Source organism: Mobula hypostoma, chromosome 19 (genome assembly GCF_963921235.1).
Source record: "Mobula hypostoma chromosome 19, sMobHyp1.1, whole genome shotgun sequence".
Classification (NCBI taxonomy): domain Eukaryota; kingdom Metazoa; phylum Chordata; class Chondrichthyes; order Myliobatiformes; family Myliobatidae; genus Mobula; species Mobula hypostoma.
Window position 1 is genome coordinate 11,764,675 of NC_086115.1, and position 23,760 is coordinate 11,788,434.

Sequence of the window (23,760 nt, forward strand, 5' to 3'; positions counted from 1 at the left end):
CAGGTTACATGATAGTCAAATACTTTTAAAATTGTAATGTACAGTAATCTTTCTATGTATTGCACTGTACTGTCACAAAACAACAAATATCAGGACATTTTGTCAGTGATAATAAGTCTGATTCTGAATCCGATTGCCCCATCCTTTGTCTTTGAGAAGACAATGTGCACCACAAGCAAAGCTCCTCACCACCATTCAGCAGATCTACAATGGAGCACTGCCACGAGAAAGCAGCGTCCATCATTAAGGACCCCCACGCCAGGACACGTTCTCCTCTCACTGCAACCATGGAGCCTTTGGTCGCAAACCACCATGTTCAGGAGCTGTTGCTCCCCTTCAATTATCAGGCTCCTCTACCGGGTAACTTCACCTGCCACAACTCTGAGAAGATTTCACAATCTGCAGACTCGCTCTGAAAAGCTCTGCCCCTCATGTTCTCAGTGTTGTTTTATTCACAGTTTGTCTTCTTTTGCACATCGATTGCTTGTCAGCCTTTGTTTATGTGCAGTCTTTCATAAATTCTGTTGTATATCTTTGGCCTGCAAGAAAATAAATTCAAGGCAGTATATGGTAATGTACTATGATAATAAATTTACTTAAAGCCCTTTTACAGTGATTGTGGTGCTCCCTAATTCACTGGTGTCCATGACCACAAAATGCTGTCACAATTCCCCTGTAGTGACTGAGGTGACTACAGCCAGACACCAGTTTAGTTCAGAGATACACGTTGGGCATCGTATTTCCTGATCAGTTCTGAACCCAAATGTAGAATCACAGGACTGATACCACAGGAGACCATTTGGTCCATCGAGTGGGTGCTATTTCCTCGCTCTTTCTCCACAGCCCTGCCTTGTACAGTACCAGTTCAAGATTCTTTTTCCACCAGCTCACGGGCAGTGAGTTCCAGATCATAAATGCTCCCTTCTCCACAAGGACAATTACAGAGCATAGAACAGTACAGCACAGGATCAGGCTCTCAGTCTCCAATGCTGTGTCAAAACAGTGAAATTAGTAATCAAATAGCAAACTAAACTAATCCCTTCTGCTGACACAATGTTCATACCCTTCAATTTCCTTCACATTCATGTCTATCTAAACATCTCTTAGAAGTCCCTAATGTACCTGCCTCTACCATCACCCCTGGCATCCACCACTCTCTGTGAAAAAGCTTGCCCCCCACATCTCCTTTGAACTTAGCCCCTCCGGTATTAGACATCTCAACCCTGGGTAAGAGATACCATCTGTCTATTCAATCTATACCTCTCATAATCCTATAAGCCTCAATCAGATCTCCTCTCAGCTTCTGCCGATCCAGAGAAAACAACCCAATATCCTTCTGGAAAGTTAAATCAGCCAATGACCAGACAAAGCTCGGTAGTGATGGTCTGCAGAGTCAAATAGCGTTCAGAATTTCAGGCTCTCTGGGTGATTCTGGCAAACCCCTTCACATCCCTCTTGGTGGTTTCCTGTCTAATCATATGTCAGAACCAATGTCCTTCACCGGAAATCAGTGGCAGTATCGGTGTCACTAACTGATAACACCGTGGGAACTCACCAAGGCTCCTGAACATGGGACACAGAACAGTTCCTGCACCATACTTGTGTCAAACACAATGCCAAATCAAATTAATCCCTTCTGCCTGCACACGATCCATATCTCTTCATTCCCTGCCCGTCTTAAACACCTCTGTAGGATCTCCATCCACCACCACCCCTGGCAGCCCATCACAGGCACTCATTACTCTGTACGTAAAAAAACTTGTCCCACACATCTCTCTTAAACTTCCCCTTATGTGTATGCCGTCTAATGTTTGCCATTACTACCTTGGGAAAAAGATTCTGACTCTTTACACTGTCCGTGCCTCTTATAATTTTATAAACTTCTAACTGTCTCATTCTGCCCTGCAGAGCTGATGTACGGTTAGAATGACAATAAAGTTTTTTTTTTAATCTTTAAATCTTTATATCAGGTCTCCCCTTGGCCTCCAAAGCTCCAGAGAAAACAACCCAAGTTTGTCCAAATTCTTCTTCTAGCGCATGCTCTCAAATCCAGGCAGCATCCTGGTAAACCATTTCTGCACCCTCACCAAAGCCTCCATGCCCTTCCTGTAATGGGGCGACCAGAAATGAATGCAATACTCCGTGTGGTCTAAGCAAAGTTTTATACAGATGCAACATGATTTCCTGAGCCTTATACTCAATCCCTTGGCCGACGAAGGCAAGTCCACTATAGACCTTTTTTCACTACCCTGTCTACCTGTAGGAAACACACCTGCAAATTCAGATTTATTTATCACATGTACATTGAAACATACAGTGAGATGTATCATTTGTGTTCACAACCAACACACTGAAGGACGTGCTGAGGCAGCCTGCAAGTGTTGCCACACATTCTGGCACCAACGTAGCATTAGCATGCCCACAGTGTTCAGCAGAATAACACGAGCAACAACAACAGAATAGTACAAGACAACAGAAAGACAAGCCCCTTTCCCATCCCTCCTGCCATCACCCCCTCTCATACCCAGAGCCTCCGCTGCTTTTGTCTTGGAATCTCAGGCTCACAGACATCAGGCCTCCAACTTTGGACTTCAGCCGAGGAAAGGAAGGGCAGTAGGGACATGGGATCACCATCTCGGGCTCCAGATTGTAAACATAAATGTTAGAGATTCTTACTGTTAACTGAGCTCGAGCTCTCCGGTCTCCTTTCACTGGTCTCTTAAACTTTAACAATCTTCCTCCAAAGCTAATTGGCAGGTCAGCTTTTAGAACAACACTCTTCAACTACACAGTTAATACCTAAAACTATAAAGGATACAGACTCAGCTGACATATTTAAACAACTGCATTTATTTAACCTTGCTTTTAAGTAACATATTTTCGTCTTTACTTTCATGTTTGCACTTTATCCCACTGTAAATCACTTTGAACTAAATCGTCTGGATGAAAAATGTTCTATAAATAATTTTTTTTCTCAGCTCAAGCTGGTAAAACCTGAGGTACAGGCATAGCATCCAGACGCAGTTTAGCCAAGCAGACTCATTGGTCAATTGCTAGGAGCTTTCAGACTATTCTAGTGGTGTTTAGTACTGTGGCTTTCTGGAGATTTACATAAACATTACTGCGTAGGCCTTATTGTTTAATGCTACTGTGTAGTGACTTTGAGATGATACCACTTGTAAATATTACTACTTGTAGATATTACTGTCGGGACAATATACCCTGTTCATGTTCCATAGTCTTTCAATTTCCTTTTTTAATTCAGCATATTTCTGGTGTTTTGCACATATTGATTTCTGTATGTTATGTGTGTTTGGAATGGCCATATCTGTTAAGTAAGTTGTTCTTCATTGTTTATTCTATATTATTATATCTGGATGGTTATCATGGCTTGTCCTTTCTGTAATAATGGATCAGTTGTAATCAGGCAGGACTCTGACTTGTATTTATAGTAAAGTATGGTGTCTTTATAAATTTGTATTTTAAAGCAAGATTTTGGGTTATTATTATTATTATTATTATTATCGTCATCTATTTCCTCTCTTCTCTCCTTCTGCCCCAGAATTTTGTGACAGGCTTATCTGTAATCCTTCGAGGCTCTGTTGATGACAAACTGAACTGGGCCTTCAACCTGTACGATCTAAATAAAGATGGCTGCATTACCAGAGAGGTAAAAGTGAGGTGGGGGGGGGATATGGAAGGGATGTTTGATGTTGGTGCTTCTATGTGAGTGAGAGAGAGTGGAAGTGTCAGATAGCAGAGGGCAGAGAGAGTAAATGAGATAGAATGAGAGTGTAAGAGTGAAAATAGTGAAAGAGAGGGGGAGTGATTGTGTGTGAATAGGGAGTATGTTACAGAGTGACAGTGTGAGAGTGAGTGATAGATAAGGAGAGAGAATGAATGAGAAAGAATGTCAGAGAGAGAGAGAATGTTTGTGAGATGGAATTATGGAGACGGAGAGAGAGGGTTTTAGAGTGTGAGGGAGAGAAAGAGTGAGAGTTTGAGTTGGAGAGAGTGTGTGGAAGAGCATAAGACATAGAAGCAGAACTAGGCCTTTTCCCCATCGAGTCTGTTCCATCATTCCCTCTCAACTCCATTTTCCTGCCTTCTCTCCATAACCTCTGACACTCCTATTAATTAAGAACCTATTAACCTCTGCCTTAAGTATACACAATGACTTGGCCTCCACAGCCGATTGTGGCAATGAATTCCACAGGTTCAACACCCTCTGGCTAAAGGAATTCCTCCTTCTATTCTGTGGCTGTGCCTTCCGGTCCTAGACCCTTCCACGATTGGAAGCATCCTCTCCACGTCAACTCTGTCTGGGCCCCTAAGAGGGGCGAGAGTGAGGGTATGAGAAGGAGAGAAAGGAACGGAGACTGGGAGTGCTAGAGAGATAGTGAAAGACGGCAGATGTAAGAGAGAATGAGAGGGAACGTGAGAGGGGGATAGGGTCAGATGGATTGAGAGTATGGGAGAATGAGTGGGAGATAAAGAGACAGTCAGAAAGAGTGAGGTGGTGTGTGAGAGAGAGTGAAACAGGAAGAATGGCAAATAGACAATGGAAATAAAGAGTAAAGGAGGTAAGAAGAAAAAGAAAGACTGACAGAGAAAAAACAAAAACAGAATGAATTGGGCATCATATTCAATGATCATTCGCTGGACATATCCACACTGGTGCTCAGTCTGGTAAAATCCTGCCTGTAAGATTCTAACCCTTGTCTTTACGTCCCTTCATTCCTGTTCCTCCCTTTCCCTGCCACCTCCTTCAGCCCTGGAACCCTTAGAGACTGTCCTGTTCCTCCAGTTCTGGTGTCCTCAGTAGCCACAGCTGCGGAGCTTGGCAATTCTCTCCTCAGCATCTGTCTCCCACTCTCAGGGTGAACCTTGATGGAGTTTGCATCAATTGGGCATTATACAGTCATAGAGCACTACAGTACGGAAAAGGGCCTTTTGGCCCATCTAGTCTATGCTGAATTATTATTCTGCCTGGTCCCATCAACCCACATCTGGATCTTAAGCCATCATATCCCTCCCATCCATGTACAGTACTTATGCAAACATATTTTAAATATTGAAGTCGAACCCACATCCACCATGTCTACTGGCAGCTCACACCACCCTCTCCGTGCAGAGCTTCCCCTTAAACATGTTACTCTGTCCTAGAATATGTTATGGTATTAAGGGACACCAGAGAAATGGAAGCTTTTGCTGACTGCAAATAAGTCTTCGCCAGCGGGAAATCACACAAAAGCAGAGGAATGGGCTGTTCCTGTCAACCCAAGAACTGTGATTCCCAACAATTTCCTATCAGTTTCTCTGAGCTGTCAGGAAAATGGGCAATGCAAACTCATACCTCAATGATCTGACAGTCACCTTTTCAGTGACCATTTGTGGATAATCACAGAGTCGTAGACGTTAAGCACTAAAACAGGCCCTTTGGCCCATCTAGTCTGTGCGAAACTATTATTCTGCCTAGTCCTATCAATCCACACCTGAACCACAGACATCCAAGCCTCTCCCACCCATGCACTTACGCAAACTTCTCAAATGTTTCTTAAGCCTGTGCTGTCCCTGCCCTGGAAGTGGTTCTGTTCATTACTTTAGCTTCCCGATCAGTGAATTTTAAACCAGTGAATCACATAACAACCTATGAGATATTTCAAAACCTGCAGAGTGAATATTCTTGTCACAAAGATGTTTGCCATGTTCTGATTTCACCAAAATGGACGAGGATCGGGACTTCCTTCTAACTGTGGTCTCTTCTTCTGATTTGTTTCCTAGGAAATGTTGGATATTATGAAATCCATTTATGACATGATGGGGAAGTACACCTACCCAACGGTGAGGGAGGAATCTCCTCAGGAGCACGTGGAAACATTCTTCCAGGTAAACTGTTACCGAAGGAAAATAATCAGTATCCAGTGGGACAGTGTAGAGGGAGATTCACTCTGTATCTAACCCATGCTGTCCCTGTCCTGGGAGTGTGTGATGGGACAGTGTAGAGGGAGATTCACTCTGTATCTAACCCGTGCTGTCCCTGCCCTGGGAGTGTGTGATGGGACAGTGTAGAGGGAGCTTCACTCTGTATCTAACCAGTGCTGTCCCTGCCCTGGGAGTGTGTGATGGGACAGTGTAGAGGGAGCTTCACTCTGTATCTAACCCGTGCTGTCCCTGCCCTGGGAGTGTGTGATGGGACAGTGTAGAGAGAGCTTCACTCTGTATCTAACCCGTGCTGTCCCTGTACTGGAGTGTGTGATGGGATGGTGTAGAGAGAGATTCACTCTGTATCTAACCCGTGCTGTCCCTGTCCTGGGAGAGTGTGATGGGACAGTGTAGAGGGAGATTCACTCTGTATCTAACCCGTGCTGTCCCTGTCCTGGGAGTGTGTGATGGGACAGTGTAGAGGGAGCTTCACCCTGTATCTAACCCGTGCTGTCCCTGCCCTGAGAGTGTGTGATGGGACAGTGCAGAGAGAGCTTCACTCTGTATCTAACTCGTGCTGTTCCTGTCTTGGGAGTGATTCTGCTCATTAACTGAGCTCCTGCTCAATGAATTGTAAACCAATAGAACACATGCAATTATTTCCAAACCAGTACAGTGAATAATGTCGTCACATGGACATTTGCCACACTCTGATTTCACCTTGTGTCCCTTCTTACACCACAGAAAATGGACAAGAATCGGGATGGGGTGGTAACTATCGAGGAATTCATCGAAACTTGTCAAAAGGTGAGATCCCAATCCCTAAATGAAATATTTGTAGTCAAATCAGGTGTCACACTACAAGTGTAGAAACCTCGCCCAATTCCCCTTCCACTCCAATGCCAGATCAAATGTTCATACTCCAACTGGGATGAGTATAGTGGGTGAATTACCTGTATCCCAGGAATGACATCTTGTTCCAGTCAAATACCCGGACTAGAATATAAATGCTAGGATATAATGCTGAGGCTTTCTAAGTCATTGTTCAGACCACATTTGGGTATTGTGAGCAGATTTACGCTTCATATCTAAGAAAGGATATACATCAAAGTTGCTGGTGAACGCAGCAGGCCAGGCAGCATCTATAGGAAGAGGTGCAGTCGACGTTTCAGGCCGAGACCCTTCGTCAGCACTAACGTTAGTCCTGACGAAGGGTCTCGGCCTGAAACGTCGACTGCACCTCTTCCTATAGATGCTGCCTGGCCTGCTGCGTTCACCAGCAACTTTGATGTGTGTTGCTTGAATTTCCAGCATCTGCAGAATTCCTGTTGTTTAAGAAAGGATATGCTGGTTTTGGATTAGAAAATAATCCTGGGGATGAAAGAGTTAACATTTTACGAGCGTTTGCTGCACCTGTACTTGCTGGAGCTGAGAAGGATGAAGTGGATATCATTGAAACGTACCAAATATGGAAAGGCCTAAACAGAATGGACATGGTGAGTATGTTTCCAGTAGTGGGAGTGTCTAGGACTAGAGGGCCACAGCCTCAGAGGGGCATTCCTCTAGAACAGAAAAGAGGAGGAATTTCTTTACTCAGAGACTGGTGAAAGTCATTTGGGTATACTTAAAGCGGAGTTTGATAGGCTATTGACTAGTTGGGGTATCAAACGTTATGGGGAGAAGGCAGAAGAATGGGGTAGGGAGGGAAAATCAGTCAGCCATGATCAAACGGCAGAGCAGACTCAGTGAACCCAATGCCCCTTTTCTGTGTCCGATGGCCTTGTGATATGTTGGTGCACCAATGAGCGAGTATTCCAGTGAGATACCTGTATCCCGGGAAAGGTATGCATATTCCAATGGGATATTGTTATTCCATGTGAAGTACATAGTCACACAGTGGCCCTTTGGCCCTCCCTGTCCATCGTGACCATCCTATTTACCAACCCTTAGTCTGCAGCAGCTATACCTTACCGATCCAACTGCTTCTCTGGATAATGGATGAATGTCCCTAAGTGTCTGCCTCCGCCACCCCTCTTGGCTCTGTGATCGAGAATCCCCTCTAAACCTCTCACCCATGCCCTAAACCTATGGCATGTAATTTTTAGACACCTATGTAGCGGAGAGTTTCCTATTATCTCATCAATATATGCCCCTCATAATTTTGTAGACCTCCGTTAGGTCCCCCTCAGCTCCAATGCACCAAGTAATCAAACTCAGCCTGCCTGGTCTCTGGTCATAAATGAAACACTCCATCCCAAGCTGCCTCCACCGTGACTGAATAAACATCTATTTCTGTAACTTCCAGTCACTTCTCCCCCTCCCCTTCCCTCTTTTTCCATCCCCATCCTGGTTCCTCCCCTTACTGCTTCCACTTCCCTTCATTCTTCTTCCCTTTCTCCCATGATCCACTCTCCTCTCCTATCAGATTCCTTCTTCTCCAGCCCTTCACCTCTTCCACCTATCATTCTCTACCAATGCTGCCACCTTCATAATCAGACTTATTATCCCTGACTTAGCCATAGATACAGAGTGTGTTGGGCACGTGGCCAAGTGGTTAAGGCGTTCATCTAGTTATCTCAAGGTCGCTAGATCGAGCCTCAGCTGTGGCAGCGTGTTTGTGCCCTTGAGCAAGGCACATAACCACACATTGCTCTAGTGTCTGTGTGAGGAGTGGCGCCCCACACAGACTTCCAATCTGCACCTTGTAAGGCATGAAAATGCCCGACGCAGGCCTCTCATGGTCTGAGTCCACATTCCCTCCCTCCCCCTAGCCATAGAGCTCAGTCATTATGTGCCATGCTGTATGACATCATCATTATGTGCTATGCCATATGACATCATCATCATGTGCCATGCCATATGACATGGGCGATCGTGGTGTTTCCGTGACAATGATTGCTCTTGGCAAATTTTTCTACAGAAGTGTTTTGCCATTGTCTTCTTCTGGGCAGTGCCTTCACAAGACAGGTGACGCCGGTCATTATCAATACGCTTCAGAGATTGTCTGCCTGGTATCAGCGGTCGCATTACTTGTGATGTGCACCAGCTGCTCATACGGCCATCCACCACCTGCGCCCATGGGTTCACGTGACCCTGATCGGAGGGGGTGCCTGAGCAGGTGCTACACCTTGCCCAAGAGTGACCTGCAGGCTAGCGGAGCGAAGGAGCACCCTACACCTCCTTTGGTAGAGATGTATCTCCACCCGCCACCCATAGTAGGACGGTGTAAAGGCATAAAATTGCTATAAATTACAAAGTCAAAAATTAGTGCATAAAAAAGGAATAGTGAAGCAGCAATCATAGATTCACAGACCATTTTGAAATCTGATGAAGAGGAGGAGAAGCTGTTTCTGAATCATTGATTGTGGGTCTCCGAGCTTCTGTATATCCTCCCTGATAGTGGTAATGAGGAGAGAGCACGTCCCAGATGGTGATCGACGCTGGCTTCCTGAGGTAGTGCCTCTTGAAAATGTCTAAGAAGGTGGGAGTGTTGTGCCTGTGATGGCGCCGGCTGAGTCTAAAACTGTGAGGAGCCTCTTGCGGTCCTCGCACTGGAGCTTACAGGCCACACTGTGATGCAACCAGTCAGACACAGCAGTGGAAATTGCAAGCCGTTTCAAACTGCTGGGCGCGCACATCACACACAACCTCTCACGGTCCCAGAACACATCCTACACAGTCAAGAAAGCTCACCAAACCCTCTTCGTTCTGAGGAAGTTGAAGGAAGCTGGACTATGCCCATCTGATGAAGTTGAAGGAAGCTGGACTCTACGCCCATTTGTATTTGCAGCATTTTACAGATGCACAGTAGAGATCATCCCAACAAGCTGTGTCACTGCTTGTTACAGAAACTACACTGCGGCAGACAGGAAGTCTCTACAACAGGTAGTCAAAACTGCCCAACACATCACTGACACCAGCCCACCCACCATCAAGGACATATACACAGAAAGGTGCCAGAAAAGGGACAGTAACATCATGAAGGATCCCAAATACCCTGGTCATGGACTGTTTGTCCCATCAGGGTGGAGGCTGTGTAGCATCCACACTAGGACCTCCAGACACAAGAACAGTTACTTTCCCCGAGCAGTAAGGCTGATCGACACCTCCACCCACTAACTCCACCACAACTGCAGTATTTCCTGTCAGTCATCTTACGTACAGCCTAGCCTCACTTTATGGACACACAATCTTTGCACATCAGCTATCTTATGTATTTATATTTATTGTACATTTTTATTATTATTGTTGTGTTCCTTATCTTTTCTGTTTTTTTTTCTGCTGCATCGGGTCCGAGTAACAAATATTTTGTTCTCCTTACAGGAAATTACATTAAGCAATCTTGAATCTTGAATCTAGAATACTCTCCACTGTAAATTAAAGGAACTTTGAGATTCTTGCATGTGTGTGTGTGTGTGTGTGTAAGTCTAAGGGCAAAGATGTGTACTGAATGTATGTAAGCCAGACGGATAGAGAAAAGGCTAGGAGTGTTAGTGAACCGATGTGAGCGAGTGTGTTAGTGAACATGTCTGATTGCATTTTGCACAAGGATCTGTGAGTGAATATGGGTTTTCATCACTAATTATTTTCTTGCTAATCTTTCTCAGGATGAAAACATCATGAAGTCAATGCAGCTTTTTGAGAATGTCATCTAGAAGTCAGAGGTGGGGCTGAGGTCAGTGCTGAGCTGACCTCTGACTCCTCGCCTTCTGTCCTTGGTGGGCCAACCTTGGGCCTTTGACTTGTTCAATGGGGAGCTTCAACTTCTGAATCAGAACTTCATTTGGAGGTGGGGGAGGTGAAGATTTGGACAACGATATTGACCACAGATGTGGAGTGGAAAGAAAGAACAGGCCTCCTGTGACGGACATTTTGTACTTTTTCACGGACCTGCTGGAGAATGCGAAGAATTGGCATGGAAGAACCTCACAGTGTTGCAGCTGTGGGGTGTGCAAGTCACAATACATGCGCCCAAGTGCAGAGGACACAGATCTACACAGCATGTTACTGGGTCACACTATAAGCATCTTTATGCAGAAATGCAAGGTTGCATGGGGGCAAAAAAATGGCGAATTACCTGCAGTCCATCCCTTCCATCTGTCACGTTGCCTGCTGTATGAGGTCAGACCCGTGGAACGAAGCCCGCCTGTGCCAAAATGTCTTCCTTGTCCCCTTCAGCGTCATTGCCCAGGTTTAATTTCTAACCCCACAGGTCAAAAATAAACCTCATGGGATAATGTGGAGGGAACTTCACTCTGTATCTAACCCGTGCTGTCCCTGTCCTGGGAGTGTGTGATGGGACAGTGTAGAGGGAGCTTCACTCTGTATCTAACCTGTGCTGTCCCTGCCCTGGGAGTGTGTGATGGGACACTGTAGAGGGAGCTTCACTCTATATTTAATCCGTGCTTTCCCTGCCCTGGGAGTGTGTGATGGGACAGAGTAGTGGGAGCTTCACTCTGTATCTAACCCGTGCTGTCCCTGTCCTGGGAGTGTGTGATGGGACAGTGTAGAGGTAGCTTCACTCTGTATCTAACCCGTGCTGTCCCTGTCCTGGGAGTGTGTGATGGGACAGTGTAGAGGGAGCTTCACTCTGTATCTAACCTGTGCTGTCTCTGTCCTGGGAGTGTGTGATGGGACAGTGTAGAGGTAGCTTCACCCTGCATCTAACCCATGCTGTCCCTGCCCTGGGAGTGTGTGATGGGACAGTGTAGAGGGAAATTCACTCTGTATCTAACCCGTGCTGTCCCTGCCCTGGGAGTGTGTGATGGGACAGTGTAGAGGGAGCTTCACTCTGTATCTTACCTACACTGTCTCTGTCCTGGGAGTGTGTGATGGAACAGTGGAGACTGTATAGTGACTTCACATTGCAATAATCCATTGTCTAGAAGCTTTGTAGTAAAGAATATTCTTGCATCTCCAATAATCTCTCAATGGACCCTTCACAAATATATCAGCAAATGTCTCTGCCAGAAGTTGTCTATTTTACTAAAGTCCTCGGTGAATAGACTCTTTATAATAGAGCCTTCTTCCAAGGTGAACCTTGCAAGTGTGGGTAACGGTTGTCAACTGATCGAAGACAATATATATGGGTGAGCCCACTTGAAGAGCAGGGGAAGTATTGAGAATATCTCAAAGTAATTTAACACATTTTGGAAGCAGTTTCATCAGTGGCTAGAGAAATTGTTCCCATTCTCTGAATTTAGTGACTCGCGCTTCTATGAAGGTGACAATGCCACAAACTGAGTGACTGCTTCTCAACGGAATGGTAACCATTAATACCTGACACTAACTGACAGAAGAACACAGTGAGGGATCTCAAAACACTTGGACCTAGAGTTAGGAGGAAAGATGGTTGGAGAGGTTTGTAGATGGAATTCCAATACTTGGGCTCTCTGTGAACATAGTACATAGAAGATTACAGAACAGTACATGCACTATGGCCCACGATGTTCTGTCCATCTTTTAGAAATCTAACCCTTCCCTCCCACATAGCCCTCTGTATTTCTATCATCAAAGTGCCTATCTATTAGTCTCTTAAATATGTCTAATATATCTGCCCCACCACCACCCTTCCTTCCACCACTCTTTGTATTAGGAACTTACCTCTGACACCCCCACTATACTTTCCTCCAGACGCCTTAGAACACTCTCCACTTCCTGAAGAAGGGTCTCGGCCCGAAATGTTGGCTGTTTACTCATTTCCATAGATGCTGCCTGACCCACTGAGTTCCTCCAGCATTTTGTGTGTGACACCTTAAAATGATGCCCCTTCGTATCCGCCATTTCTACCCTGGGAAAAGTATCTGGCTGTCCACTCGATCTATGCCTCTTACCATCTTGAGCATCTCTATCAAGTTACCTCTCACCCTCCTTCACCCTGTGGCGGAAGGTAACTCCCTGATTATGGTGCAACTAAAAACTAGAACTTCCAGGGGTCTGCTGGAGTGGAAGAGCGCAAAGATATTGGGCTGGATGAGATCATAGGGTGTATCGGAACATAAGGATGAGAAGTCCTCATTCAGAAGGAGGATTCCTTTATTGTGAGCAGTTTGGGGCCCCATAGCTAAGAAAGGATGTGGAGAGATTCCAAAGGAGGCTCATGAAAATTATCCCAGAAATGAAAATGTTAACATATGAGGAGCATTTGATGGCTCTGGACCTGTACTCACTAAAATTTAGAAGAACGAGGGGGATCTCATTGAAACCTACTGATCTTTGAAAGGCCTAGATAGAATGGACGTGGAGAGGATGTTTCCAATAGTGGGAGAGTCTGTGATCAGAGGGAACAGCCTCAGAATAGAAGGACATCCCTTTACAACAGAAATGAGGAGGAATTTCTTTAACCAGATGGTGGTGAATCTGTGGAATTTGTTGCCACAGATAGCTGTGGAGACCAAGTCACTGGGTAGATTTAAAGCGGAGGTTCAGAGGTTCTTAATTAAGAAGAGCATCAAAGGTTATGGGGAGAAGGCAGAATAATGATGATGAGAGGGGTAATAAATCAACTGTGATTGACTGACAGTGCAGACTTGATGGGCCGAATTGCCTAATATTGATCCAATGTCTTACGGCCTTATCTCACCCTGAATGAGGATCCCTCGCTCAGAATGAGGAGTCTTCACTTGGAGTGAAAAGTTTTCACTCAGAGGTCCTCTTTCAGAATGAGGATTATTCTTTAAGCATAACTTGAGAAGCACCAAGAGTGTCCCCTTGACAAATTGCTCATTGTCAGGCCTTATGGGTTAGGTTTTTGTACCTAGCACTCAGTGAAGCCAAACACCCTTGAAATTCCAACACACCAATGTCGATGAAAGCACTGGAGAAATTCCCCGTCTGAAAGGCTGGTGGAGACGGAATCTGCACAAAGCATGGGTGAGGGTGACCACTTTAACACTGGTGTCTGGGAGTGAAACAGACTGTGATCAGAGAAGCCCGAATAACCTCAACTCCTCTCTGGCCATCCACATGGACAATGGTGGATCAGATAGTGCCCTAAGGCTGTAAATTTCTCTGGTTTATAACCCTCCCTCCTGAGCCGTCTCTTCAGCATGCATGAAGTTGAGGGAATAGCCACCATACCCCACCCTCTGTTAGGCACTCCAAGCCCCTGAAGGAGACCATGTAGATCTCATAGGAAGTGAAAACATCAAGAAGTTAAAACATAAGGACAGGCAAGTACTTTGAATATAAAGGGACTGAAGTGGTGGAGTAAATTCTTATCGTGAGGATGATGGTGCCACAGGCTTTCCAACAGTCTGATACTTTTAACAGTTGTTCTCAGGTTTGTGACTTAATTTTAAGTCTTAGCCTGCATTGCAACAGACAAATCAATAGTCTGAGGAGGCAAAACCTCAAATGATTGATTTAGCTTGCTTATTAACAGTAACTGACTGACTGATTTGTAATAGTGTTTCTGTATGCTGCACAGATCTGCGAGAAAACCCCAGGCTTTACTTGGGGCCATATCTGCTCTACTTACATCACACAGTCTTCTCTCTGGGGTTCCTGGTGTAAACTCCTGAGATAATTTGTGCAAAAAATTTACTTTGGCATTTACCTGCTGAGGGAGCTTCACTCTCTATCTAACCTGTGCTGTCCCTGCCCTGGGAGTGTGTGATGGGACAGTGTAGAGGGAGCTTCACTCTGTATCTAACCCGTGCTGTCCCTGTCCTGGGAGTGTGTGATGGGACAGTGTAGAGGGAGATTCACTCTGTATCTAACCCCTGCTGTCCTTGTCCTGGGAAGTTCTCTCTTTCTGGCTGATTCTGTCCTTGTAGAAGGGATCTTTTGGGCAGATACTTGAATATCCCGCTGTCAGCAGTGAGTTGAGTTTGAGTGAAATCCAATACAGGAGTGGAAAAGCGGGAGGGATATGGCATGGGAATGGCAAATAAGGTTTGTCAACCAAACTCCAAGCCTTCAGTTACATTCACTTACATAGGATGTGACTTGAGGGTGAGTGAAACAAGGATTGTTCTTTTTATGGAAAAGAGCTTAAAGGAGGATATAATCAAGACATCCTATAGAATAAAGGGTATGTGAGAATGTTTCCAGTGGCAGATACAGTCCAAAGCTCATCTCTTGTACTGGGAAGAATGGTTTGGTTTTAGACAATGTCCACTTAGAGGGACAGGATCAGTAACTTGGGGATTAAACAAAATATTCTGTCAATACCAAATGTGACGGCTCGGATGCTCTGTGGAGGTCAGAAACTAATGTCAGCTCCCCTGAGCAGAGCCGGAGCCTGGGGCATCCGTGTCTTACACAGTTGGTGTATTCCATCTCTATAACACCCCCCCAACCCTCCAGAATACTATGGAGTCTGATTTTATTTGGGACTACTGGTATTAAAATGCGATACAATCTCAGAATCCCAGAAGGATCGGAAAGATGATTTTTCTGTCAGTGTGTCTACGTTGCGCCAGCATCTTATATCCCTGCTGATTTTGTTTAGTTGATCCATCAGAATTGCACACAAACAAAGGCTTTTCACTGTTCCTCAGTACGCATGACCATAATGAGCCAACTTAGCAATGCTGATGACAGGTCTCGGCCTAAAATGTTTACTCTTTGTTCGCCTCCATACATGCTGACTGGCCTGCTGAGTACTTCCAGCATTTTGTGGGTGTTGCTCAAAGACTTCCAGCACTTGCAGTTTCTCTCGTGCCTACATTTTATTCTCCCCAAATGCCCATCGACTCTTCCAAAATTGTACCCCCACCCACCCCAAGGGCTAGTGAACATACCATCCATTATGGTTTTGATATGCGGGAAACACGCACAAAATGCTGGAGGAACTCAGCAGGTCAGGAGGCAACTACCGCAGAGAATAACTAGGCGTTATTTCAGGCCGAGACCATTCATCGGGTCTGGAAAGGAAGGACCCTCTCCCCACCTTCTCATTCTGGCTTCTGTCCCATTCCTTTTCAGTTCTGATGAAGCGTCTTGGCCTCAAACATCAACTGTTTATTCATTCCCATAGATACCACCTGATTTGCTTTGAGTTCCTCCAGCATTTTTTGTGTGTTGTTCTGGATTTCTTACATCTGCAGAATCTCTTATGTTTATCAATTAACAATATCAATTTGTTTGGGCAGTACCTCTGTATTCTTGAGGTAAACTCTGCCATCCCCTCTTATGAATCTTCCTCCATGACAGCTATCTGGGTCACTTGACAACTCCCTCATTTCCAACAGCTGCAACGGTCTGTCCCAAACCCATCTCCCGCGAACCTAGAGGCTGACAGTAATCCTGCTGATGTGCACACTTGCATGGACAGATCCATACACACACACACACACACACACACACGCACACACACACACGCACACACACACACACACACGCACACACACACACACACACACACACATGCACACACACACACGCGCACACACACACGCGCGCACACACACACACACACACACACGCGCACACACACGCACACACACACACACGCAGGGGTGTGTGTGTGTACATCCTTATATTCCTGGCCTTGCTCCCCTTACCCGCCAACACCCTCGAGAGCGGCCACAGCCCCCGCCGTTGCCAGGAGTCCTCCGAGAGCAGCGCCTCGGCTGTCCCTTGTACTCCCAGCCTTCACCAGCGGGGGCAGTGGCGAGCTGTGTGTCAGAGTGTTTGCAACAGTATGTTGTGTCCTAATCATCCACCAAGGTCTCCCCGCGTAACTTGGTTTGTATATCCTCCACCACTGCACACAAACGCTTAGCCATCCATATCTGTATATTTTGTAAAAAAAATTAAAAATCACAATTGCAATAAAAATAATGGAGCTCCCTGTTTATTTTCCAACTACCACTCGCCTCTGGTTTCTAAATGATATGGAGGGCTATTATCCGGGTACAGATCGATGGGACTAGGCAAAATGATATATTGGCATGGACTAGATGGGCCAAAGGGCCTATCATTGTGTTGTAATGCTTTACGACTATTTTTTTAAATCATCACAACTTCTTGACAACTTTGTGGGATGAAGAAACTTAAAGGGAGGTCACTCTGACCAGTTGCATCAGAATCAGAATCAGGTTGAACCATCTTCATTACGTGCCGTGTCGTATGATGAAGGTGATCGTGGTCTCATAACCATGATAGCTCGTGGCAAATTTTTATACCGAAGTCCTTTGCCATTGCCTTCTTCTGGGCAGTGTCTTTACAAGACGGGTGACCCCAGGTATTATCAATGCGTTTCAGATATGGTCTGCCTGGCGTCAGTGGTCACGTAACCAGGACTTGTGATATGCACCGGCTGCTCGTACGACCATCCGCCACCACCTGCTCCCATGGGTTCACATCGCCCTGATCAGATGGGGAGGGGGGACTAAGCAGGTGCTACACCTTGCCCAAGGGGTGACCAGCAGACTAGCGGAGGGAAGGAGCACCTCACACCTCCTTTGGCAGAGACGCATCTCCACACGCTACCCAACAGGCTCATTATCACTGTCACATGTCGTGAAATTTGTTGTCTTGTGGCAGCAGTACAGTGCAATACATTAAAAAAAATTACTGTATGTCACAAAAATAAATTATGTGGTGCAAAAGACAATTAAAGAGGTAATGTTAATGTGCTCATGGGCTGAAACAGGTGTCACACACCCCTAGAAGTCAGCTGCTTATTGACTCCCCAAGGCACACAATAACCAGCACCACCTGTTACAAGCAGCTTCAAAGGAGCATTAGCAGAAACTAAACTGAGCTCACACCACATAAAGAGAACTCACATAAGGGTGGTGCCGTGTAGCACTAACATCTTGCTCAAAGGCATGAAGCCAGAACAGATGTGGTGGCCTCAAGGTGAACATCCATAAAGTGTGCAGAGCCATCAGCAGTTTCAGACATGTACAGTACCTCACCACTGTGGTTGTCTTCTCCTGCGCTGCTGTTACTGTCAAGACTGGGAATCAACTCTGGTCCAATGAGTGCGGGAGGACAGGCTACACTGTAGTACAGAGCTGTGGCCAAAGTCAAAACGTTAAAAGGTGAGTTTATTACTAATTGCAAAGGTGCAAAGAGAGACCTACTTGCTGCAGCATTGCAGGTCCATTGCACCATATCAGCCACAGTCACAAGAAAACCATAGACAACTTTTACAAGAAAGGTCCTAACTAGAACAAAGAAAAAGTCTACTTTAGGTTTAAAGCCATTGGAGTGGTCATGGTGTTACTGAACTGTATTGATTAGGGTTGTGCAGGTCAGTTCAAGAACTGAATGGTTGAAGGGAATTCGCTGTTCCTGAACTTGGTGGTGTGGGACTTCCTGCCCGATGGTAGCTGAGAGAAGATGGTATGACCTGTACGGTGGGGATCTTTGATGGGTGGAGCACCTCTGGAAGACACTACTGATGGAGGGGAGGTATTGGGCTGGGTCCAAAACTTGTGATGTTTGGTTTGCGCATTTAAATTGCCATAAAACCAATGAAGCCTACAAAACACCGGGCAATAGAGAATGAAGTGATCGCACAACCACTGACCCGGTAGAAACTCTGCAGTCCTGTCTCATCTAGTTACGCACGGCAGGGATAACTGGACATTGAACAAGGGAAAGAGATTCTAAGGATAAGACAAAGATTTGCTTTATTTGTCACATGTACATCGAAACAGAGTGAAATGCCTCATTTGCGTCAATGACCAACATAGCCCAAGGATTTGATGGGGGCAGTCTGCAAGTGTTGCCAAGCATCTAGCATGCCCACAACCTACTAAACTTAACCCGTACGTCTTTGGAGTGTGGGAGGAAACCGGAGCATTGGAAGGAAACCTCTGCGGTTATGGAGAGAACGTACAAATTCATTACAGACAGTAGCAGGAGTTGCTGGCACTGTAAACATTACACTAACACCTACACTACTGAGCCGCCCACCAACATCTCATGGACCGGCTACAGAAAACAAGAGTAGGTCAGATACCATCTATCCTGAGGTCAGTGACTCATCGCCCGACACCAGAAGGCTTTTTTCTCCATCTAGAAAGTACAAGAGCATGGGGCAACTCCAGCCCTTCCTAGGAGGTCTGACACCATCCAGGACAAGGAACTGTTCGACAGATGCCTCACCTACTATGCTAAAGGTTCACTCTCTCCGCCACCAGGTTCATTTATGACGCGTACATCGAAACACACAGTGAAATGTGTCGTTTGCACTAGTAAACCACACAACCCAAGGCTGTGCTGGGGGCAGCCCACAAACGCCACCACACATTCTGGTGCTAACGTAACACGCCCACCATGTTCAGCAGCACAATGTGAAATCAACGAAATAGAACATAACAAGCAACAAAACAACAAGCCAACAGAAACAAAGTTGACTACGGTGGGTATTATTACTCATTTGCACCCACGTTGGGGGGGTTTGGGATCCCCTCCCAAATCCAAAGGCTCTACCAGCAAGCAGGACCATGGGAGCACCATAGTCATAGTCATACTTTATTATCCCAGGGGAAATTGGTTTTCGTTACAGTTGCACCATAAATAATAAATAGTAATAGAACCATAAATAGTTAAATAGTAATATGTAAACTATGCCAGTAAATTATGAAGTAAGTCCAGGACCAGCCTATTGGCTCAGGGTGTCTGACTCTCCAAAGGAGGAGTTGTAAAGTTTGATGGCCACAGGCAGGAATGACTTCCTATGACACTCAGTGTTGCATTTTGGAGGAATGAGTCTCTGGCTGAATGTACTCCTGTGCCCACCCAGTACATTATGTAGTGGATGGGAGACATTAACCAAGATGGCATGCAACTTAGACAGCATCCTCTTTTCAGACACCACCGTGAGAGAGTCCAGTTCCATCCCCACAACATCACTGGCCTTACGAATACGTTTGTTGATTCTGTTGGTGTCTGCTACCCTCAGCCAGCTGCCCCAGCACACAACAGCAAACATACCCACAGAGTCTCCTGGCAAGGCATCAGCCATCCTGACTTGGAGCAGAGACATTGTCCCTGGTCTAAATCCTGGACATTATCTCATGTATAGCTGTGCTGGTGACCTGATTCAACATCATGTGGGAGCACCTACAGAAAGGTAGCTCACCTCCAACCATCTCTAGGGCAATAACACTAGACATAATGACGATGGCCTGACCTCCACCCTCCATTAAAAAAACATTAGACCATAAGACATACGAGCCAAATTAGGATTCTCCATTTGATGATGGCTGATTAATCCGCCCTCTCAACTTCATCCTCCTGCCTTCTCCCCATAACCTTTGAAACACTGACTAATTAAGATAATTAAGCCCTGACCACTTTAAATATATTCAATGACTTGGTCTCCACGGTCGAATGTGGGAATGAATTCCGCTGATACTCCGGCTAAGTAAGTTTCCCCTCATCACTGTTCTAAAGTGGTGTCGTTCTATTCTAAGGCTGTGTTCCCTGATCCTAGACCCTCTCACGGTTTGAAACATCCTCTCCATGTCCACTCTCGGCTACTCAATATCCAGCAGGTAGAGAGGAAAACACAAAGTCAGAGTCTGAGTGGACACGCTCTACTTTTCTAGTTCCGACAGCTCAAGAGAGTGGGCACCATCCAGGATGAAGCGGTCCTGTTATTAAACATCTCACCGAGAGAACCAAACCGACACCCATCCATGAACGCGGTAACGTGCGCCATCCCTTCAACTACAACTCAATAGCACATCCCAATCACGCATTGTCTGCCAGGCAAGGGCAGCAGGAGTGTGATCTATGTTGTCCCAGCTCATCACAGCTTGAGAATCTGTTCCCAGGATTATCACCACTAAACCCCCCAAACCTACGATTCTACACCAGCCTGCGATCTTACTGCTGTATATCCGCTATGCTGTGTATAACGCGGGCAACGATTGTCCGTTGCTTTATCTAAACCCCTTGCCCAAAAGGCACTCAGCAACTGGCTGCAGCTCTCAAGGAGTTAATCCTTGCTGTTGTGGAGCCGAAGTTGTGCCATCGCCCGACCCCTGACCTGTGGGGTTGTGAAACACTGGTTGCGACGTCATTCCCAGTGGATATGCGCCAGGACTGGACCTCAGCCTGATGGGGTAAACACGTCAATAACTGTGCTCAGTCGAATGTCCCAGCACAGCAACTCCCCTCCCTCCAGTTATTCTCAACCGGGGATCCATTTGCCCTCCACACCATAGAGCAGCTGTACAAGGAACACTGCCAACATCCAACATCAGGGAACTCCACCACTCTCGTCTCACTCCTACCATCAGACAGGAAGCCTTAGGTCCCACGCCACCAGATTCAGGAAGTTACTCCCTTTCAACCATCAGACTCCTGCACACGTGCGGATAACTTCACCCACCTCAGATTCCGCAACCTATGAACTCTCTTTCAAAGGACTCTACAACTCATGATTTATTTATGCTTGTTTTAATTCCAAACAAGAGAAAATCTGCAGCTGCTGGAAATCCAGGCAATACACACAAAATGCCGGAGAAACTCAGCAGGTCAGGCAGCATCTATGGGAGAGAGTAAACAGTCGACATTTCAGGCCGTGACTCTTCAGCAGGACCCGAAACGTCGACTGTACTCTTTTCCATAGATGCTGCCTGGCCTGCTGAGTTCCTCTAGCATTTTGTGTGTTTTTTTATTTGCCCAGATTATCTTCTTTTGCACATTATTGTTTTTGTCAGTCTTTGCATGTAGTTTTTCATTGATTCTAAATTCTACTTTGAACTTTGTACTTTGATTTTACTTGATACAGTAGTTCTATTCTACTGTGAATGCCTGCAAGAAAAATAAATCTCAAGCAGTATATGGAGTATATCAGTACTTTGGTAATAAATTTACTTTGACCTTTGAACCGTAATGTCTTCCTGTACACCTCTACTTTAATCATGTCCTGTCAATCTCCTCATGCACGGACACCCCTGTGCCCAGCGTCACTCTATGGGCATATAATCAATAAATGTACATAAATAACCTTTAGGTGCTTCTTGTGTTCTTCATCTTATTGCGTTTTCTTTTTGTGATCCGGACTAACAATTATTTCATTCTCCTTCACACTTGTGAACTGGAAATGTCATTAAACGATATTGACCCAGAGGAATTTATTCCTAGGGAATTGGCTCTAGAATTACTCTATACAAAGCGCTCCGAGAGATTTAGTGCTATATAAATCAAGGCGTTTTGATGACACGTGAGAGAAGAGAAGGATTTATATTGGCACCTGGTGCAGAAGATTAGGAGGCCATAAAATCTGGGGAAGATGTCACTTTAAATAGAGGGAACTACCTCTCCTCCACCCCTTTCGCTCCGGCGCGGGAGGGTTGGGTTGGACTCGCCTGCCTGCCTGACAGACGCTGGTTAACGGCGAACGCCACCATGTTACCTCGCCTCGGCTGCCTTCTGCTGAGCGTCGCCCCGTTCGCCGTGGCTCTGGCCGCCGCGCTCGACTTCCAGCATCACCGCTACGACGCGCTGGTTCGGGCGCTGCTCGGGGTGCAGAGGGACTGCCCGTTCATCAGCCGGGTGTACAGCATCGGGCGCAGCCTGCAGGGCCGGCACCTGTACGTGATAGAGCTCAGCGACCACCCGGGCGTCCATGAGCCCCGTGAGTAGCGGGGGCGAGGTTGCACCACCGGTGGGGTGGGGTCATTGGGGAGAGGACGGGGAGGGGTGTTGGAGGGTGAGGCATAGAGGGGACATGGAGAAGGAGGGGGCACTGGGTGATAGACGTGGAGAGGAGGGGCATCGGGTGGTAGAGGTGGAGAGGAGGGGGGCATCGGGTGGTAGAGGTGGAGAGGAGGGGGGCATCGGGTGGTAGAGGTGGAGGAGGGGGCATTGGGTGATAGACGTGGAGAGGAGGGGGCATCGGGTGGTAGAGGTGGAGAGGAGGGGGCATCGGCTGGTAGAGGTGGAGGAGGGGGCATTGGGTGATAGACGTGGAGAGGAGGGGGCATCGGGTGGTAGATGTGGAGAGGAGGGGTGTTGGAGGGTGAGGCAGAGAGGAAGGTGAGAAGGGGTGGTAGGGATAGAGCGAGGGGTGTTTGAAGGTGAGGGATTGAGAGGACATGGAGAAGAGGGAGAATTGGTTGGTAGGGATAGAGGGGAAGGGTGTTGGAGGGTGGGGTAGAGGATGGAGAAGAAGGAAGAGGAATGGAGTGTGAGTGGAGTTCTAGAGGAGTAGGGGATTGGCGAATGAGGTGCCAGAGATGGAATGGATAAAGGCTGGGGTATGAAGGGACATGGAGAGTAAAGGGAGAATGGGTGATGGGGAAGTGGGTGGTATTGATGGAAGGAGTGGAAGCAGAATAGAAGAGGGATTTTGAGGGGTAGAGATGTGGGGGGTTGGAGGGAGCTAGAGGGGGAATGGCAGAGAGGAAAGCAATTGGGGTGAAGGCAAAGAGATTTGTGATAGACAGGAGGGGAATGGTGTGGAGGAGAGGTGGAGGAAGAAGAATATTGGGTAGGAGGGATAATGGGATGGGGGTGGAAGAGGAGGGATATGGATTGCAGGTTAGAGGGGAGGAGGGGGGAATTGGATGAAGGATAGGGGAGGAAGTGTGGAAGGGGCATGGAGTGCAGGAGAGGAGTGGATGTTGAGATGGGCTAGAGGAGGACAGGAAGAGTGTGAATGGGTGGGAGATGAAGAGGACAGAGTGGTTGAGTGGAGGGGAGAACTACATGCAGTGCTCACCTTCCCCTACCCTGGCTAAGTGGAGGGGAAGCAGGTTGGTTCACCCTCAGTCCTGGATTTGAACTGGCAAAGCCAGAGAAGGGGGGGGGGAGTGGATGGGATAGAGAGCGGGTGGAGCAAACTTTCCCTCCATGAAGTGAGGGAGAAGAGGGGCAAGGTCAGGGCTGAGCTGTGTATTCCTTCACCCTCTGTCT

At 46.5% G+C, this 23,760-nt stretch overlaps 2 protein-coding genes and 1 long non-coding RNA gene across 12 annotated transcripts in view; 2 read left to right on the forward strand and 1 right to left on the reverse strand.

Annotated features, from left to right (window-relative positions):
- LOC134358814 (Kv channel-interacting protein 2-like) overlaps positions 1-17,601 on the forward strand; it is a 513,936-nt gene extending 496,335 nt beyond the window's left edge. For all 9 annotated transcript variants that reach the window (XM_063071326.1, XM_063071331.1, XM_063071329.1 and 6 more), the window contains 4 exons: positions 3,563-3,670; positions 5,785-5,889; positions 6,670-6,732; positions 10,533-17,601. In XM_063071326.1, the coding sequence (XP_062927396.1) occupies positions 3,563-3,670; positions 5,785-5,889; positions 6,670-6,732; positions 10,533-10,580 (324 nt within the window). In that variant the 3' untranslated portion in view covers positions 10,581-17,601. The remainder of the gene's footprint in view (positions 1-3,562; positions 3,671-5,784; positions 5,890-6,669; positions 6,733-10,532) is intronic.
- LOC134358815 (uncharacterized) lies at positions 6-22,322 on the reverse strand. Its single transcript, XR_010020958.1, has 3 exons — positions 22,259-22,322; positions 2,677-2,805; positions 6-539 (listed from the first exon to the last, which is right to left on the reverse strand). It is a non-coding gene; the product is annotated as an uncharacterized LOC134358815 (long non-coding RNA).
- cpn1 (carboxypeptidase N, polypeptide 1) overlaps positions 22,010-23,760 on the forward strand; it is a 47,929-nt gene continuing 46,178 nt past the window's right edge. Inside the window, exon 1 of one of the 2 annotated variants that reach the window (XM_063071321.1) lies at positions 22,010-22,480. In XM_063071321.1, coding sequence (XP_062927391.1) covers positions 22,252-22,480 — 229 coding nt within the window. In that variant the 5' untranslated portion in view covers positions 22,010-22,251. The remainder of the gene's footprint in view (positions 22,481-23,760) is intronic. The other variant, XM_063071320.1, reaches the window with a different exon arrangement.